The sequence below is a fragment of the Struthio camelus genome, chromosome 17 (assembly GCF_040807025.1).
Source record: "Struthio camelus isolate bStrCam1 chromosome 17, bStrCam1.hap1, whole genome shotgun sequence".
Taxonomy (NCBI): Eukaryota; Metazoa; Chordata; class Aves; order Struthioniformes; family Struthionidae; genus Struthio; species Struthio camelus.
Window position 1 is genome coordinate 5142552 of NC_090958.1, and position 18783 is coordinate 5161334.

Below are 18783 nucleotides of genomic sequence, written 5' to 3' on the forward strand. Positions count from 1 at the left end.
AACTGGCCTCTAGGGGCTTGTATGGGCCCATGTCAGGCTCTATGGCCCTCTAAGGGTTGGTGCCAGTCTCTACAAGCTCGTATGGGCCCGTGCTGGCCTCTACAGGCTCCTACAGGCTCGTGCCAGTCTCTTGTAGACCTGTACGGCGTCATGGCAGAGTCTACAGGCTCGTACAGGCCTGTGACTGACCTCTACGGGCTCATGAGGGTCTGTGTCAGGCCCTAAGGGCTTGCAGGGGCCCATTCCACGCTCTATGGGCTCATACAGGCCTGTGCCAGGCTCTACGGGCTCGTACAGGCTCATTCCAGGCTGGGTCCCTGAGGTGAGCAGGGCCCCAGACACCTCGATCCCTGAGGGAGCAGCGCCCCGGACGCCTGGGTCGCTGGGGTCCCCACCCCCAGGCTGGTGCATCCCATCCCCGTCTGGTTGCCCCCCGGGTGTGGTCTGTGAGGGGGTCCGCCCCCCCGAGGCAGGGACCAATGAGCAACGTCGCCCCCACGAGGTGCCCTGGTTGATCAGGCTGCAGCAGAGCAGGGCGTCGCAGCCAATGAGGCGCCGCCATCTTCGCCTAGCTCCTCTGATTGGGTGTTGCCATGTGACCGAGGTGAACGGCCTCTGCCCAGCTCGTGCCCCTGGCCGCGCTCTGGGACCCCCCCGCCCCCGGCAGCCAATAGGGCCGGCCCTGGGGCGTAGCCACGACAGCATTGGGGTGGGCGTGGCAAAGCCCGGCCCAGTACGACAGCCAATCAGAGTCGCCGCTGGAGAGGGTGTGTGGCCGGCGCGTAGCCACGCCCCTGTGCCGAGGGAGGGGTGGGTGGCCGCCGCGCGTGGCCCCGTTGCGCGGGATGATGGCGGCGGTGCGGGTGGCCAGGAGCGCGGCGCGGTGGCTGCGGGCGGGCGGCGGCGGCGGCGCAGCGCGGTGAGAGGCGGCGCCGGGACCCGGCACCGGGACCCGCCCCGACCCCGGGGACCCGCCTCTGCCCTCAGTCCCGGGCACCGGGGTCCAGCCTTGCCCCCTCAGCCCTGGTCTCTGTCCCCTTCTTCCCCCTTCCCTCAGTCCCCCATCCCTTGTGCCCTCCTCCCCTTGTCCCTCTGTCCCCTTGGTCCCCCTTTCCCCCATCCCTCTGTCCCCCCGTCCCCTTGTCCCTCCATCCCCCATCCCTCTGGCCCGCCATCCCCCCGGTCCCCTTGTCCCCCCATCCCTGCCCTCCACCCCTGCCACCCCCGCCTCACGTCCCCATCCCCTCCGTCCCCAGGCCCCCCTCACACGGGGCTGCCCCACGCTGGCTCCCCGCCCCAGGACATGTCCCTGTGTCCCTGCGCCAGGACACACGCAGCCACGGCCGGCCTGGCAGCACCCCGTGCTGCAGAGGGGGGTTGTTTACCCTGCCCCCCCCCCCCACCCCGTGGTTAATGTGTTACCAGCTGCCGTGCAGCGGGCCAAGGTCCGGCCGATGACACGGCATCCCCGAGGAGGCTGGCGCAGGGCAAGCCTCCCCTGCGTGCCACCGCCCCACCGTGGCCCCCCCCAGCGCTGCCTCCCCGAGCCTGCAGGCAGCCCGGCGGGTGCCACCGCCGGTGCCCCCGGTGTGGCGCAGGGGCCTACGCCCTCGCGTGATACCCAGGAGCCTCTGCCCTCGTGTGACACCCAGCCACGCTGCCACGAGTGTCCCTCGCCCTGGGGAGGCTCTTCCCCGTGGGTTGCCCGTGCCCTGAGTGCCTGGTGGGCTGCCCATGCCGGAGCGGGACGAAAGCGGGTGCCAGGGAGCCTCCTCCTTCACAGGGCCCCAGTGACACGTGTGCTAGTGGCACACGCGCGTCCTGGCTCCGACGGCAACATGCCACCAGCAGCCTCAGACAGGCCAAAAAAACCCAAAATCCAGCGCTGGGGGAGCTGCTCCCTGGTTCCGAGCGCAGCTCTCCTGCAAGGCTCTGGACAAGGCATTTTCGCGCCTCAGTTTCCCTCTTTGCAACACAAAACGAATGAAACCAGCCTCCCACAAAGCCCTGTGAGCCAGCCAGTGCTGTCTGTGAGCGGATGCTGCTGGCTGCCTGCAGACTCAGGAAGGCAGAACTGCAAGCAAAACTCCCTCCTCGTTCTTATCGTAACCGATGTCGCCCCCCAGGGTGACACCGGCGTCTCGCAGGGGCTACGCGGGGACGACCGAGGGCAGCTGGCTGCGCTCACTCTTCGTGCACAAGGTGGATCCCCGCAAGGATGCTCACTCCAACCTCCTGGCCAAGAAGGAGACCAGCAACCTCTACAAGATCCAGTGTGAGAGGCGCCGGGGGCAGGCAGGGCCAGGGGCACCTCGGCACAGCTCCGCGGCACCTCCGCACCCCGTTATTTGGCCGTTTGCCCCATTTCTGTCCCCAGCTCAGTGGCTGCTCTCCACTTGGGGCAGCTCCTCCCCGGGCCTCAGCTCCTGCTCTCACCCTCTCGCCCTCTCTCCCACAGTTCACAACGTGAAGCCCGAGTGTCTGGACACCTACAACAGCCTGACGTGAGCCTCCCGTGCGGGTCAGGGTCACCCAGCGTCCCTGCAGGGAGCACCCAGGGGGCTACTGAGGCTGGTGCAGGGCTGGGGGAGCTCACACCGAGCTGCTTCAGGAGCCCCCGGCAGGTTTCTTATTCTGGGCCTCAGTTTTCCTTCCTGTGAAATGGGTGCAGGGAGCTTCCCGCAGGGGTGAGGCCAGGTTGCGTTGGGATGCAGCCCCTGGCTGCCGCCTGCCATCTCCTGGGCGTCCCCTGGGGCACAAGGGTCCCCTGCAATCCCCCATGTCCCCGCAGGGAGGAGGCGCTGCCCAAGCTGCACGCGGACGCCGACTACCCCTGCACGCTGGTGGGCAGCTGGAACACGTGGTATGGCGAGCAGGACCAGGCAGGTCAGTGCGGCAGCATCCCTGCAGCGGGGGCACAGCAGCACTGGGGCCTCGGCGGCCTCCCGCCCTCAGGGAAGGGCCGTGTGGGCAAGGGAGGGTACAATTTTGGGGGGGAAAGTGGCAAAACAGAGCTTTGAGAGGGTGCTGCTGGGAGCTATGCACGGCTCTGTCCTGGTATCACCCGGCCGCCCGGGAGCGAGTGCTGGCGGGTCCCTGGGCTCGGTGGCACCCCATAGGTGCCTTGTCCTTGCAGTGCACCTCTGGCGCTTCTCCGGCGGGTACCCGGCACTCACCGAGTGCATGAACAAGCTGAAGCAGAACCAGGTAGCACTCAGGGCGGCACCGTGCCGGGGTGGGGGGGACACTGGCGTGTCCCTGGGCATCCCCATGGCCATCCGGGCTCCCCGCAGGAGTACGAGGCCTTCCGGCGCGAGCGTAGCAAGCTGCTGCTGGCCCGTCGCAACCAGCTGCTGCTCGAGTTCAGCTTCTGGAACGAGCCCCTGCCCCGGCCTGGGCCCCACGTCTACGAGCTGAGGACCTACAAACTCAAGGCGAGTGGCCCCACGCGGTGCCGGGGGCAGGGGTGCAGGGAGCCACCCGCTCAAACGTTGCTGGTTTGCTTCTCCCTTTCCAGCCGGGGACCATGATCGAGTGGGGCAATAACTGGTAAGGAGACAGCCTGGTCTCTGCCTCAGTTTCCCCCCTGCCCCAGGCACTGCCTCAGTTTCCCAGCTGGTCCCGTCCTTGGGGGCCGTCCTCCACTCCCTCGTTCCCTGCACAGTCCCTGGGGCTGTGGACAGAGGAGGAGGAGGAGGAGGAAGAGGAAGGCTTCTGGCACCCCACAGCAGTTCTTTCCCCCCACCCCGGCCAGGGCTCGGGCCATTAAGTACCGGCAGGAGAACCAGGAGGCCGTGGGTGGCTTTTTCTCCCAGATCGGCGAGCTCTACGTTGTGCACCACCTCTGGGGTAAGTGGGCACCCAGGGGCACCCGTGGGTGCTGGGTGCTTCTGCGCCAGTGTGAGATGCTCTGTGTTGTTGCCCCCCCCAACCTCGCTCCCTGCAGCATACCGGGACCTGCAGTCACGCGAGGAGACGAGGAACGCGGCATGGCGCAAGAGTGGCTGGGATGAGAACGTCTACTACACGGGTGAGCGTGGCGGCAGGGGCACCCATGGGTGCTCAGTGTCAGGGGTCACCCGCGGTGACGTCCCCCCGCCGCCACTGGCTTTGCAGTGCCGCTGATCCGCAGCATGGAGTCGCGCATCATGATCCCCCTGCGCATCTCGCCCCTGCAGTGAGCCGGCACCTCAGCACCGTGTCGCCTTCCGTGCCCCTGGGGCACGCCGGGGTCCCCGCAGGGCACCCAGATCCCCTACCTGCCCTGAGCACCTACTTGGGGTAGCCCATGGGGATGGGAGCTGGGGGCGCCCCTGCTTTCCTCTGGGGGCTCGGCACCATGTCACCTCCTGTCCCCCTTGTCCTGATCGTCCCCCAAGGCTCACTGGGGCAGGGCCAGGGTCCCGCGTGGCACCCAGCTCCCCTCGTCCCCGGAGCACCCATTGGGGACCCCTTGCAGGGACAGAGCCAGGGACACACCTCAGGGTCAGGAGCTGGGGACACCCCCCATGGGGGACGGGAGCCAGGGACACCCCACAGGGGACAGGAGCTGGGGATCCGCCATGGGGACGGGCCCTGGGGACACCGCATGCAGGACAGGAGCCGGGGACACCCCATGGGTGCTCCCACTCTGGGGTCTCCCCCCTGCAGGGTGTCCCTGGCACCCACCGCTGTCCCTGGGGTGGGAGCACCCATCTCTGCGACCCCAGGAGGTGACAGTGGTGTCAGGAGGTGACAGCAGTGGCCATGCACTGCCAGTCCTCTGCTCCCGCTGCTGCTGGGAGCCCCAAGTTCTTTGGAGGACAGTGTTAATTAGCACTAATGAGCCCCGGGCCATGGCCGGGCCCCGGGGGCTGCACCCATTAAACATTCGATGTGCCCATGGGTGGCCCTGTCTGCGAGTGGGGGGCCGGGGTGCGTCCCAGGGGGGTCAGCAGTGACGAGTCCCACCGGGGCCGCTCCCATGCGCACAGGTGTCCCCTGCACCACTGGGGACCCCCCACCCTGTGGTCCTCAACCTCAACAAGGTGCACCTTCATGCCCGTAGGTGCCCCCCATGCCGATGGGTGCCCTTCCTACACCAGGGCCCCCCTCCCATGTCTGTGGGTGTCCCCCAATGCCAATGTGCCCCCCACCCCAAGGAGCCTCCCAGTGGCCATGGATGCCCCCATACATCAAACCCCCCCTATGCCCATGGGTGCCCCCCAAAGCCAATGGGAGTCACCATGCCCAAGGGTGTCCCCCTGCACAAAGGCCCCTCCCATGCACTTGGGTGTCCGTCATTGCTAATGGGCCTCCCCCCACCCCAGGGAGCGCCCTGATGCCCATGGGTGCCCCCCATTCACAAGGCCCCCCCATGCCCATTTGTGTCCCCCAGTGCCAAGGGGGACCCTCACTCCAAGGGCCCCCCCATGCCCAAGGGTGCCCTCACCCACCAGTGGACCCCTATACACCAAGGGGTGCCCCCCAATGCCAAGGGGGACCCCCACCCATGCCTGTGGGTGTCCCCCATACATCAGGGCCCCCCTCATGCCCATAGGGACTCCCAAAGCCAATGGGACCCCTACCCCAAGGAGCCCCCATGCCCATGGGTGCCCCCCACACACACCAAGAGGACCCCCATGTCTAAGGGGCTCCCCTGCACCAAGAGGCCCCTAATGAGCCCCCTCAGCTCCCCGCCTCAAATCCGCTGGTGCCTCCAAGGGGCACCGACCTCCGGGGCTGGAGGTGGGGCGACTATAAGCCCCGCCCCTTTGGGCCAGACCCGCCCCTCGGCCGGGCCCCGCCCCCCTCGGCCCGCGCTCCTCCCGGCGGGCCTTGCCCGCTAGAGGGCGCCTCTGGCGGCTGCCGCTCTGCGCCGCGCTCGTCTGCTCCGTGACGTCACATCCGGGCGGCGCTGAGAGGGGCTGACCGGTGAGCGCGGGGGGCCGCGGCCGAGCGGGTCTGCGGCGGGAGGGGGCTTCGCCGGGGGCAGCTGGGGCGGGGGAGTGTTGGCGAGCCGGGCCTGGGCCCGGTCAGTTGGGGGGGAGGCGCTGAGGCCCGGCGGGGGAGGTCCTGGGGGACCCAGTGCGCTGGAGACCGAGGGGGACCTAGGGCCTGGTGGGCAGTCCTCCGTGAGTTGGGGGCTGGGTTGGGGCAGGGAGGAAGCTGCGAGGCTCCGTGATTTCGGGGTCCAGCAGGGGCCCAGGAGAGCTGCGGCAGGGGGGAGCCCGAGGCCCAGCGGGGTGGGGAACAGGGGACCGGGAGAGCTGGGGTGGGCGGGAGGCCACGGGGCCTGCTGAGTTGGAGGCTGTGAGGGAGCCAGGGCTCGGTAGGTTGAGGGCTGGGAAAGCCAAGGAGAACTGCAGTTGGGGGTGAGAGGCTGTGGGGATCAGTGGGTTGGGTGTCTGGAAGAGTTGGCAGGGGGGAGGCCCTTGTGCCTGGTGGGTTGGGGGATGGCAGTGGGCCAGGAGAGTTGGGGTAGAGGGCAGACCCTGGAGCTCAGCAGGTTGGGGGTCTGGTGGGGGGCAGACACCAGGGCGCGGTGGGTTGTAGAGCTGGAAGAGGGCAGAGCCTGGTGCCTAGCCTGTCGTGGGGCAGGGGGAGGGCCTAATTTATCGGAGATTGTCAGAGTTTGAGATGGGCCTGGCAGACAGGAGCCTGGGGGGCCCCATTCTGGGTGCCTCTGTCCCTCTTCACATGCTCACTTGGTTCTTTGTCCCCCAGCCCTGCCAGGCAGCTCCCGGCAGCACCATGTCATCAGATTCCAGCAAGAAGAGGAAGCCCAAAGTTATCCGCACCGATGGGGGCCCACAGGAGGGCAAGCGGGGCAAGGCCGACGCTGACCAGGTGGGGTGCCCCGCAGCCTCTCCTGGCGCCCCATGCGGGGAGGAGCTGCCTGCTTTCGCAAGGTGCTCCTGTCCTGCTGCATTATGAGAAGCTGATACCAAAACTTCCTTTTATTGGCCTCATTCCCCCACTCAGGCAGCTTGAGTGGGGTCAGAACCAGCCAAATCTGAACACCTGCAAGACTCCCACTCTCAGTTTCTGAGCGGGTTTTCTCCTCCTGGAGGAAACGCAATTCCCATGGAGTCAAATGTTGCCTTTTGGGACATAACAGGCAAGTCTGAGGCTGTCAGGTGTTTCAGGGATTTGCAGGTTGCCTTAAAACACTCCCACAAAGATCAGAATAACTTAGTTTTAGTCAAAGTGGAATTTAAGGTTGAAGAAGTAGGTGTGCAGCCTTGATAACAATCTGCGCTGGTGCAGGACAGATACTGGTCTTAATTTACAGTGATGATATAAGAGGCCTAAACTTTCCAGGCATTTGTGCCCCGGGTGGTTAAACGAGTCACTCTCCGCTGCGCAAGCCCCCTCGAGTGTGGGATGACTGGGCTGAGGCAGTGCTCAAGATCTGGTGGTTTATGTCCAGGGCACTTTAGGAGGTGTTTTTACCCCTTGCAGGATGCTCGGTACTACAGTGAGGAGGGTGAGGTGGATCTGCGTGACCCCATCAAAGACTACGAGCTCTACAAAGAGACCTGCCAGGAGCTGCAGAGACTCATGGCAGAAATCCAGGAGCTGAAGAGCAGAGGCATTAAGGACAACGTAAGGAGGAGCTGCAGTGCTTTTTCTGCATGTGCTTTCCTGTGATGTTTCTTCCTGACCCAAGAGGAGCAGGAGCCACACGGCATTCTGGGGAGAATTAGGAAAATGGGACAGTCTCTGTTAAATAAAGTAAGCTGTAGCTGAGGGGTTTGGTCTTTGACCGAGCACCCATTGCCCAGGCCGAGGTTCCTCTCTTCGAGGCACATCACAGCCCTGCTACAAGGGATGTCCCGATGCGCGCGGCAAAGTGGCCGCATGCACTGCTCTTGTCTTCCGCTTCCAACACCCCTCTCCTGCCATTCAGGCTTTGGAGATAGATGAGCGGCGCATTCAGAGCTGTGTCCACTTCATGACCCTCAAGAAACTCAACCGCTTGGCTCACATCCGGCTAAAGAAGGGAAGAGATCAAACACACGAGGTAAGGAGGAGGCTGGAATGACTCTAATAAAGCTCCCTTCCTGACTCGCTCTGAGGTGCTTCCTGGTGCCGCTTGCCAAGGAGAGCAGCCTCATGGTCATGTATCACCAAGTGCGCGTGCAGCTCTGCCTCGTGCCATGAGGGTCACCAGCTGCGTTTGTCTTTCAGGCAAAGCAGAAGGTGGATGCATATCACTTGCAGCTCCAGAACCTGCTCTACGAGGTGATGCACCTGCAAAAAGAGATCACCAAGTGCCTGGAGTTCAAGTGAGCCTGACCGGGGAGGAGCGACCGGGTCCTAAAGCGGGGGAGGCTTCAAGGGATCAGGATTTCTTGTCGCATTGTCTCAGGCTGTTACTGGAGGAGAGCAGGGAAGACCTCTCCATGACAGGAGCAACCTGTTTGTATCCATTTCCCTTCTCTGCTGTGGCACATTGTGATTTTACTCGCTGCAGTTGTGGTGGTTTGCATGGCAGCGTAAAGCCAGGACCCAGGACGTTGGCACTGACCGCTCTGCTGTGAGTGCGGTTGAGTTCAGCCCTGATCCCATTTTTGCATCCCCACAGGTCGAAACACGAAGAGATTGAGCTGGTGAGCCTGGAGGAGTTCTACAGGGAGGCTCCACCTGAAATCAGCAGGCCAGCGATCACCCTGTCTGAGCCCCACCAGCAGACTCTCGCCCGCCTCGACTGGGAGCTGGAGCAGCGCAAGCGGTGGGTGGGCGCCGCACCGGCTCGGGGCCAGCCCAGCTCACCTCTGCCATACTGCAGGGCAGCGTTCCCTGCCAGCACCCCCGGAGTGAGCTCTGCAGCTCCTGTGGGAGCAAATGCGAGCATAAAGGTGTTAACACCTTCCCAAAATATTCAGAATAGAACAAGTGAGAGACTTATTGTGCAACTGAGCCCTCATCGTGGAGATTTACTCCCTGTGGAGAGTTGGATTTGGCAGCAGGCTTGATTCTGTTTGATAGATCAGTGCATTTTTGGTTGTATGCCTTTCGGAGGCTGCCAGGTGATTCCTGAGGAGCAGAACAAGCTCCAAACCAGAGTGAGACGCTCTGAGCCAGCACTGGGGCAGGACGGGAGTATGAAGGGTCGCAGCCAGCCTGTGAAAACGGCTGTTTGACCAAACACCGGAGCGCAAGGGCTGCCCCATACAGCACAGTTGTTTTGGCTGTTTAGGTCCATCCACCCGCAGACATTCACTGAAGCAGTGAACAGCAGAGGGACAAAACGGACATCACTGCTTGGCGTTTCTGGTGCGAGCAGTCCGTATCTGCTCTGAGCTCGGAGGCTCTGGCAGCAGGGAATGGGGCTGCCACCCCTCAGGACTGTGCTATTTCAGGATGGGCAGGCATGTAGTTCAGTCTATCAGCCGCTTCGGCGAGATGTGACTTGCCAGGCAGAGCAATCCCCATGTGGGCCACAGTGCCGTGGCACGAGGGGCAGACTTGGCAAGCTGGCACGTGAGCCCAAGCCCAGCTTGGAGGCCTGGCCTCACACTGTTGCGGTTTGGGGCGCCTGCACTCCCGATGTTCGCCACATCGGGGAGCTGCCTGCGCAGGAGGGCCAGGTGGCTCGGCTGCTCCAGCAGCTCTTGCCCCATGTGAGCAGCAAACATGACGCAGTCTTCCTGATTTTATAGCAGCCAGCAGCTTTTTTAGGCAGCTAGGGCTGGCCTTCCGGAAAGATCGACCTAAGCCTGCAAACAGACACTGCAATTAAATGCAGCAGCCCAGTGAAATGTGCGGCAGTGGACATTGCATGGCTCTGTACAGCTCGTGATTTGTCTGTCAGAGCCTGTCCCAGGCTCCTTCATACTGAACCTGGCTCATTTTGCCTGCTGGAAGGCAGCTATTTGTGCTGCATGTTTTTAGGGTTCTCTTAGAAAATGATTATTCCTTGCAAACTCTGAAAAGGATAAAGCACAGCTGAATGGAGCTTATCCCATGGCTGTGTATTTAGTTACTGAGAGGCTTCATCATTCCCAGTTCTTGTCCCACTGCGTCTGGGGACGTCACCTTGCAGTTGGCACTTGCTATCATGGCGGAGGGAACGGCTTTTCTTGAACCCCCATGAGGGGGGGTGGGGGTGACAGTGTGGGTACTTTCTGATGGTTTTGGGGTTGTTGGAGTCTGCTTGTGACTGTTGTGTTGGTGGCTGAAGGTCAGGCTTCTACACCACTTTGTGTAGGAGGCTGCAGGGGTGTGCTGACCTGACCTTGGGTCTTCACGGCTCTATAACCGTGAAGGGACACGGAGACACAGTGACAGGGAGACTCTTGCCAGTGCCTCAAACCTTTCCTCTCGCGAGGTTGACTAGCAGAAGCAGTTGGCATGACGTGAATTAAGCGAATGTGATGGTGATATAAGGTGTAAAAGGCTCTTGAGGAGCTCAGTGGGGTCAGCAGGAGTCCAAAGGGCTCCTGCTGGCAGCAGAGGCCAATGTGAGAGCAGATCTGCTGAGGAGAGACCTGGCTGCTGTCGCTTCTCAGAGCATAACGATGGGCTGACCTTTGAGTTGCTCTTCCCATTTATTTTCCTGCTCTAATAAGTTCCTCTCTGTCTCTATTTGCCATTGGCCTTGGGAGAGCTCCCTCTGTGTCAGTGTCTAAGCTCTCCTGGTACCTGCAGTGACATTTTGAGTCTGGAGAGCTGGGGCCTGGGGCAGAGGAAGGCCCTAGCCAGCAGCAGCGCTTGCTCCGTGACCGTGATATGCAGCAATAACTGATCTCCCATCCCCAGGTTGGCAGAGAAGTACAAGGAGTGTCTGGCCAACAAGGAGAAGATCCTGAAGGAGATTGAGGTGAAGAAGGAATATCTGAGCAGTCTCCAGCCTCGGCTCAACAGCATTATGCAGGTAATGGTCGAGCTCTTCACAAAGGGTGGCCAGCCGGTGGGTACTAGCCAGAGTTGTGCTGGAGTTGCCATGGGGCGCTCTCCTTGCTGCTGTGCAAGCCTCGCATGCTTGCCCATCCTGTCGCTCTTGAGGCAGCTGCCCAGGCTGGAGGTGTCAAAGCCTGGCTGAGTGTGCAGGCTGCGGCTCCTTCAGAAGCGTCCAAGCTGCTCCCTGTGCTCTGCCTTTCCTTCGCAGTCTCCTTGTCTATGCGGCAGTTCCTGCAGAGCCGCAGCTTGAGGGTTGGTTAAATGGGCCTTTCACTGGAGGCCAATATGCAGCTCCAGCCCCTCGTGGCTGCTGTGGAGGGCAGAGCAGGAGAAGGAATTGGGTTAGCCTTGGATTCAGAAGTTTTCCAGCAGAGGAGAGCAGCAAATCCTCCCCTTGGGGGGCTCGCTGTGGCTGTGGCCTGTGTTAAAACGCCGCATGGCTGGTCCTGCGCTGGTTTCCAGCCTGCCACATACCACCTTGGGGGTGCCTGAACGAGTGGATGAGGAGGGCAACCCTGATCCTGGCTGCATGTGTTCTCCTTGCTGTCCCTCCAGGCCTCTCTGCCCGTCCAAGAGTATCTCTTCATGCCCTTCGACCAGGCACACAAGCAATACGAGACGGCTCGACACCTGCCGCCGCCGCTCTACGTCCTCTTCGTCCAAGCCAGCGCCTATGGGCAGGCCTGCGGTGAGCACTGTTGAGAACGAGGCAGGCGCGTGGCCCTCCACGGTGCTGCAGGAGGCTGCAGCAAGGCAGGGTGGGCGCACGGAGGGGATCTCGTTGCCACATGCTGAAAACTCTGCTTTTTGGAAGGTCTCAGAGGTCTGTTTTGTCCTGTCTGCCCCGCTGTCAGGCAGAGAACTGCTTGGAAAACTCGCTGCCTGCCCCTGCCCTGGGTCCCAGCAGTCCTCGAGGCCAGCAGTGACATATGTGCAGTGGTGACGCTGCCTTCCAAGGACTGGCACCCCACAGAGTGGGTGCTACATAGCGCTCCCCTCAGTGGCAGTGAGTGCAGAGTTGGCACAGGTGGTGATTCTGCCTGCCCTCGCAGAGGCACTTGGCTTCTCCACCTTCCTTGCAGCAGAGCAAAGCCCAGAACCACGTTTCAGGAGATGTGGCCTGGCCACGGTGGAGGTCTCATGTTCCTCTGGCTTGCGAACCTTCCTCTCCTGGTCGGCTGCTCCTGGCAGAGCAGGGCTAACGCCTCTGAGAGCGGGTGAGATCGGAGGCAGCGAACAGCAGGGTGCTTTCTGGCAGCTCCCAGCTTCTCAGCATGGCAGCATGGTGGTTTCTGCTGGCCCTGGCCCCCTTTGCATCCCTCTCCTGGGCCTTCCGGGCAGCTCACTTGCAAGACTATCCCCAGGATGATTTTGCAGGTCTGAAGCCTGCAAGAAGCACTTTCAGGAGGGATTTCCCACTGGGACTCCCTGTTGCCCCATAAGCTCAGGATCCCTCCCTGTGCAGAGGGGGCCATGGTGCGGTGGGTGCGCAGCCATCCCGCCTGCTCACCTGCCACACTGGGAGCAGCAGCAGAGCCTCAGAGGAGTTGAAGGAACCACACGGCTGCAGAAATGAGTATGCCTAGGCCTAAGTCCCTGCGAACGGGCAGCTGCTACCCAGATGCAGCTCCTTGTTCCGTCTGTGCTCTCCAGACCCCTTCAGATTTGGCCTTTCTGGCTTCTTGAGATGGTCCCCCAAAAAGCAGCGTTTTTGGCTCTGACCCTGGCCTGCCCTGCAGTGCCTTGGCTGAGTCCTCCAGGCCGCCTCCGCTGCCTGTTCACTCCAGCTCCCTCTGCTGCGGGGCTGTGTCTCACAGAACACGAGCCTCGCAGCACAACGGCAAGCTGCTTCCTGTTGGCAGGCTTAGTAAAAACCATAACGGAAGGGCTGTATCTCACAAGGGCCTGTTGCTTGCCTCTTACAGGGAACTAACTTGCTTCTGCCACTGACGCAGTCTCCCGTGGCAGCAGTGCAGCCAGCTGGGCAGCAGAAAGGTTAAATTTGGGTGCTCAGCAGTAATCGAATGAGCTGCTGAAGTGCAGCCTCCAACCTTGTGCCTCTTGTAGCAACTGACGGTGCTCCCCGTAGCTTCTGTTACTGCCTTTCCCACACAGAAGAATGGTTCACGGTTTTGTTTTTATTTCTTTTATAGACAAGATTTTGTTTCTTTTATAGATAAGAAGCTTGTTGTGGCCATCGAAGGGAGCGTCGAAGAAGCCAAAGCCCTGTACAAGCCGCCCGAGGACTCGCAGGGTGAGTCAGGTGCTGTAGCAGGGGGACGTCCCTGAGCAGTGGGTCACATCTGCGTGTCTGCATCCCACTAGGGCCTTGCTTTGGAGGGGATGCTGCCTCCCCTGAGGTGGGGAGCTGCGGTCCTGGATGGAGCCAGGCTTGGTGGCCCTGCTGCGGGTGGGAGACCCACCTCCCCACAGTGCTGAGCCGGACCATGGGGCCCCTGCTTGGGGCACTCGCTTATGGCCCTCTCTTTGTGCAGATGATGAGAGCGATTCGGACGCAGAGGAGGAGCAGACTACGGTAAGGGATGGCACTAGCCCCTCGAGTCCTCTCTGAGTGCCACACAGGCAGGCGAAATTCATGCCCACTAGCGGTGAGGTGCTGGGGGAGATGGGCCCGAGTGGGTCTGGGAAGGGCTCTTCCCTTGCTGCCTTTGGGGTTCATTCGCCCTCTGTGTGTGGGCACCAAGGCACCAAAACCAAAGCCCCCCAAAAAAATGAAATATGAGCCTTATGACAAGCTGTTTTTGAAGGCGACGGGTTCAGGAACTGTCTCGCCTTTGCATTGGGTCTTGCATCCAGGGCTGGGCTGGCAGGACACCAGCATCTCTGCCCTGAGCAGCGCCCATGCTGAGCCCATGGGAGCTGACGGTTCCGCTCGGCTCTCCCTAGAAACGGCGCAGGCCCACGCTGGGTGTGCAGCTGGACGACAAGCGCAAGGAGATGCTCAAGCGCCACCCGCTTTCCGTCACCGTTGACCTGAAATGCAAAGGTGAGTGAGTGCCAGCTGCCCCTGGCAGAGAGCATCCAAAGGTGCAGGACTGGTTGGCAGGTTGGGGAGTGACCCAGCAAGAGCAGAGGGTGCAGGGAGGGCACACTGGTGCCTGGTAGCTGCTGATGGGGCAGCGTTAGAGGTGTCTCTTTCTATTGCCTCTTGGCCCCACTTTACTGCAGGGGCAGCAAAAGAGCTCCCATACCCCTCCCCAGGGTGCTCTGAGCCTCAAGCGCTCGGAGCTGCAGGGAAAAGCCCTGTTGCCTCCTTCTCTTGGCACAGATGAGAACGTGCTTCACCTGACCTTCTACTACCTGATGAACCTCAATGTCATGACTGTGAAAGCCAAGGTGACCACCGCTGTTGAGCTGACGACCCCCATCAGCGCCGGGTGAGGAGAGCCCTGTGGGCGTGGAGCCCATGCTCGGTCGCGGTTCTTGTGCTGAGCTCAGAGCTTGTCATCAGAGCCCAGCAGGATGCCAGGGCTTTCAGGTAACCCGTTGGCAGAGCAACATGGTGCCAAGGGGTCCTGTGGCACAGGATTCAGAGGGCATCGAGCTCAGCTGGGAGCAGAGCAGGGAGAGGCACAGTCAGGCCCTGCAAATGCTCTGCACCTGGTGAGGCCCTTCACAGGTGCCTACTCCCAGCAAAAGATATTTTGATGTCTTGGGGCATCTTTGAGGCCATTGTGCAGAGCTGCAGTTTCCAAGCGCTGTCTTGGCCTGTCCCTGAGTGGGCAGAGGAGGCGGGGAAGAAGCTGGGAGCCTCTTCAGGGCATGGTGCCAGGCCAAGGTTTACTCCCCAGTCAGGAGCTGGGAGCAGCCTCTCCTACTTGGCATGTTAATCCCATCTCGCAGCTGAAACACCTCCCTTCCTCCCTCGCGCAGCCTTTGCCAGCTCCTCAGCAGCTCACCTTGTCTCAAGAGTGGGGGGGGGGGTGCATCTGCCTCCCCGCAAGCTCCCCACAAGGCCACTTGAGCCCGATTTGTGTGAGGGCTGGCTGAAACAGCAGCACCAGAGCCTGCCCGGCATGCTCAGACGAGCCAGGAGCTTGCCAGGGCTCTGCCCCAGGGTAGACACAAGTGCCTGAGGAGCGAGGCTGGCATGGGGCCCCCAGTGCAGCCACGTGAGGCCTCCCCTTCCCTTTGGGCTTCTCTTTGCTGGAGGCACCCGAAACCGCTGGGGCAGGTAGGTGTCCATCTGCCCTGCTGGCATGAATCCTGTGCTGAAGGGGCAGCCTGGTGAGACCCTCTGCCACTGCTTTAGCTTGTGGGGTGGTAAACAGCAATCAGGCCATACCCTGCATATGCTGGATTTGTTTTCCGCATACCCGGACTATCATCAGTAAGCCTCAGAGTTAATGCACTGAACTTAATTGCACTGAAGACTGTGAGCATCTCCCCGGGAACATGATGCCTTGTGATTTCTAACATCTTTACACCCAGGAAGGAGATGGATCTCTTTCCAGCCTATTTGTGGAGCTTGTAATCTGTTTTTTCCAAACTTGGAGTCTGTGGTTGCTCTAGAGAGATGTGGAGGCTAATGAATGATTAACTTCTTCCCTCCTTCTCCTGCCAGAGACCTGCTGTCCCCAGATTCCCTCCTGAGCTGCCTGTACCCGGGAGACCACGGGAAGAAAACACCGAACCCAGCCAACCAGTTCCAGTTCGATAAAGTGGGGTGCGTAGGCGCTGGCTTTGTCCATGTAGCCTTGGCCAGGCCGTTGGCACAGCTGCCCTGTTTCTGGGCCCAGCTCATCCCTCTGCGGGGCAGCTCTGAGGACTCGGAGCTGGTGGAGCCCTGAGCCAGGCTCTCAGCTGCTCCTTTCCAGGACGGCAGGGCGCGTTGGGTGGCTATTAGGTGGCCATCTGGACTGCCAGAGGATTAGGGGAGAGTTGCCCCAGCATCACTGAGGTCACTGGTGGGATAACCCTTCCTCTCTGTTCCTGCAGCATCCTGACCTTGAGCGATTATGTGACTGAGCTGGGGCATCCCTACGTGTGGGTGCAGAAGCTGGGCGGCCTGCACTTCCCCAAGGACCAGCCTCAGGCAAGTTGCATGCCCTCCCCTTCCCTTCTTTGCTCTCACCTTCCACCCACTGCAGGGGCTGGCCTGGGTTTCTTGAGGCATTGGGGACAAATGTGTCCCCTTGCTACACCCCAGCAGCTGACACTGGCTGCTCCCAAACAGTGGGAGCCCACAAGCATCCTTGATCGGGTCAGACTGGTTAGTTAATTGGGATGAACCAGCGCAATGGGGTCACGCTAATGTATTTTACCTCCCATGTGCGATGGTCTGAACCCTGTCACGTTTACTGGCACTAAGCAGCTCGTTAAGGGTGGCAACGTGAGCATGTGCCTGTTCCCCGGGTGGGAGGGAGGTCCCCGGTGCTGCACTGGGTGCTGCAGGGTCCCCAGCAAAGGGCCCACTGGGTGACAGCCCCTCTTGCCTGCAGCACGTGGTCACCGCAGACAACTCGCTGAGCGCAAGCCACATGGAGATGACAGTGAAGCTGCTGCGGACGAGGCTGCAGTCGCGCCTGGCTCTCCACAAGCAGTTTGCGTCACTGGGTGAGTGTCTGGCTCCCTGCCCTTGGCCCAGGGATGGGCTGTGCGGTAGCAGGTCACCTTTGAGTCGCCTGTCGCACAGAAGACGTGACTGAGGCCCCTTCTGAGGGATGTCACGGATCCCTCTGTCCCCTTCACTTCTCATGTGCAGGCACAGGGGTGTTCCTGGTCCCTCCACCTGGCCCTGCGCTTCCAGCCTGTGTCCAAATACCACTGAAATGTCCCTGGGCAAGCCCAACTGAGCATCACTGCAGTGCCACCATCAGCAGTCCCAGCTGTCCCCGTCCCCTCAGCACTGGCAGTGGGAGCAGGGGTTGGAGGGCAGCACAGGGGCTAGGCTGTGTCCTCTCTTACTGCCCAGCAGCCTTTTTGGGCTGCCCTGGCTCAGCCCGCAAGCTTGCTGCCAGGGATTGATTCGAACCTCAGTGGCAGTTGAGTTGTCATCAGAAGTGTTGTGCGCAAGCGAACTGGGCATGTGCCACTGAGGCTGCGTGCTCTGGTGGGACAACAATCGCAACTGGCTCTGCTGCCATCTGGGCACCCAGTGCTGATGTCAGAGGGACAACACTGTCCCCAGGTCCCAGTTTTGCTGCCACCTAGACTGTCCCCACCAACGTGTCATACGTCGTCCCTGGCAGCAGGACGGGAGCACTTGGCCCCAGCCCTCACCTGCTCAGGCGGCCCTGGCGGCCCTGTCCTCCATTTCAGAGCACGGTGTCGTGCCAGTGTCCAGCGAGTGCCAGCACCTCTTCCCTTCCAAGATCGTCTCACGCCTGGTGAAGTGGGCTGCTATCCCCTACGAGGACTACGCGGTGGGTGCTGCGCACGAGGTCCTTTCCCTCCCGCTCTGCGCTGGGGCTCAGTGCTGGTGGCCACTCACTCCTCCTGCTGCCACTCCTCGCAGGAGCTGCCCTACACCAGGGATGTGCTGGAGGCTGGCCTGGCTGAGGACACCCACCTCTATTACATGGCCCTGATTGAACGGGGAACAGGTAGGCACCTTTCCTTGCCCCGGCAGTTCCTCGTTCCCAGTAGTTGCCTGTGTTACCCCCAGGGCAGCTTTTGCTGCTCCCAGCATGGGCCAAGCCTGCTTGGACACCAGAGAGGGTGCCGGCTTGTGAGTGCTGGTGGCCATGCCCAAGGGATGCAGGACATGGCAGGGAACCAGTGCCCAGTGAAGTCTAGCTTCAGATTTGTGAAGATTGCCTCCAACCCTCCTCCATGCTGCCTTCACGGCCTGTCCCTGCCTTGCTGGGTGTCTTAACGGGACCCCCAATTGAGGGTGGAGGCGCCATGGGCTGCACGTGATGTTTCCTCCCTGCTCAGCCAAGTTGCAGGCCGCCGTGGTGCTCAACCCCGGCTACTCCACGCTGCCGCCCATCTTCAGCCTATGCCTCAACTGGAAAGGGGAGCGGACCAGCAGCAATGATGACAACATTCGGGTGAGCCGCCAGGGTGGGAGAGCCACTGGGTTTTGTTTCTAGCAGTTTTGCGGCCGTGGTAAGGCAGCCGCTGGGACGAGGTAGTGGCCAGGCAGCTTGGGAGAGCAGCCGCGGGGGCCAGGGGTCATGCGGACCCTGCAGGGTGGATCCAGCAGCCAGTCCTGGGAGGGAAGAGCAGGGCCAGACCTGCACTCTGCTGATCCCTCTGCCAGGCCATGGAGAGTGAAGTCAATGTGAGCTACAAGGAGCTGTGGGGACCCAAACCTGGCTATCAGCTCCTCACCAACCAGCTGCAGCGCCTCTGCATGGTGCTTGACGTCTACCTGGAGACAGAGTCACACGACACCAGCGTGGAGGGGCCCAAAGAGTTCCCCCAGGAGAAGATGTGTCTGCGCCTTGTCAGGTGAGAGCAGGGGACACCTGAGAGCAGGGCGCTGCTCCCAGCCCTCCCTGCAGGCAGCAGGGAGCTGGATGGGGGGTGAGGGTACTGGCAAGAGTCCCTGGAGCTCAGCCCTGCCTAACCCAGTGCCGCAGCTCCATCCTGCTGCCAGTCAAGTGTTGCTCAAAATGAGAAAGGTGCTGATGGGTGATCTGCTCCCTTCCATCTCCTCTTCCAGGGGGCCCACTCGTATGAAGCCGTTCAAGTTTAACTACCCACAGGGTTTCTTCAGTCATCGCTGACTCCCTTGAGCTCTCCTGCCTGGGTACTGCTTTGGGCCTGGGCCTCATCCTGGCCGTGGGAAGGAGGAGCAGCCCTATCTTGCCATTTCAGTTGCTTTTCCAAGGTTTGCTTGGGGTTTTGTATCCAAAGGGATTAAATGCTGGACTGAAGGAAAAAAGCGTGTGCCTGTCGTGTGTGCAGCTGGCCTGGGCCACAATG

The 18783-nt window shown here is 61.5% G+C and overlaps 2 protein-coding genes across 3 annotated transcripts; both read left to right on the forward strand.

Moving 5' to 3' along the window:
* Positions 1-802: 802 nt before the first annotated feature.
* NIPSNAP1 (nipsnap homolog 1) lies at positions 803-4882 on the forward strand. 2 transcript variants are annotated; one of them, XR_011135211.1, is made up of 11 exons: positions 820-919; positions 2127-2275; positions 2459-2504; positions 2792-2886; positions 3137-3207; positions 3294-3434; positions 3518-3549; positions 3755-3849; positions 3947-4030; positions 4117-4619; positions 4689-4882. XR_011135211.1 is itself a non-coding variant. In XM_068911816.1 (10 exons), the coding sequence occupies exons 1-10, from the start codon at positions 846-848 to the stop codon at positions 4179-4181; spliced, it is 852 nt and encodes a 283-aa protein (XP_068767917.1). In that variant the 5' UTR covers positions 803-845; the 3' UTR covers positions 4182-4882. The 2 variants fall into 2 exon arrangements, 1 of the variants encoding a protein (XP_068767917.1); XM_068911816.1 differs by having other exon boundaries at positions 803-919; positions 4117-4882.
* On the forward strand, positions 4707-18742 carry THOC5 (THO complex subunit 5). The gene is made up of 20 exons (XM_068911815.1): positions 4707-5913; positions 6706-6828; positions 7444-7587; positions 7892-8005; positions 8173-8270; positions 8570-8716; positions 10747-10861; positions 11443-11575; positions 13064-13141; positions 13383-13423; positions 13795-13894; positions 14177-14285; positions 15473-15574; positions 15847-15943; positions 16350-16464; positions 17170-17273; positions 17366-17453; positions 17788-17903; positions 18116-18306; positions 18521-18742. Exons 2-20 carry the CDS (start codon positions 6733-6735, stop codon positions 18582-18584), a joined length of 2052 nt encoding a protein of 683 aa, XP_068767916.1. The 5' UTR covers positions 4707-5913; positions 6706-6732; the 3' UTR covers positions 18585-18742.
* The last annotated feature ends 41 nt before the right edge of the window (positions 18743-18783 follow it).

Coding starts and splice junctions, on each gene's coding strand:
- NIPSNAP1 (XM_068911816.1), top strand. CDS start 846: ATGATGGCGGCGGTGCGGGTGGCCAGGAGCGCGGCGCGGTGGCTGCGG. Junction 3,208..3,293: donor ACAAGCTGAAGCAGAACCAG/GTAGCACTCAGG, acceptor GGCTCCCCGCAG/GAGTACGAGGCCTTCCGGCG. Junction 4,031..4,116: donor TGAGAACGTCTACTACACGG/GTGAGCGTGGCG, acceptor CTGGCTTTGCAG/TGCCGCTGATCCGCAGCATG.
- THOC5 (XM_068911815.1), top strand. CDS start 6,733: ATGTCATCAGATTCCAGCAAGAAGAGGAAGCCCAAAGTTATCCGCACC. Junction 13,424..13,794: donor CAGAGGAGGAGCAGACTACG/GTAAGGGATGGC, acceptor GGCTCTCCCTAG/AAACGGCGCAGGCCCACGCT. Junction 17,454..17,787: donor CCTGATTGAACGGGGAACAG/GTAGGCACCTTT, acceptor CTCCCTGCTCAG/CCAAGTTGCAGGCCGCCGTG.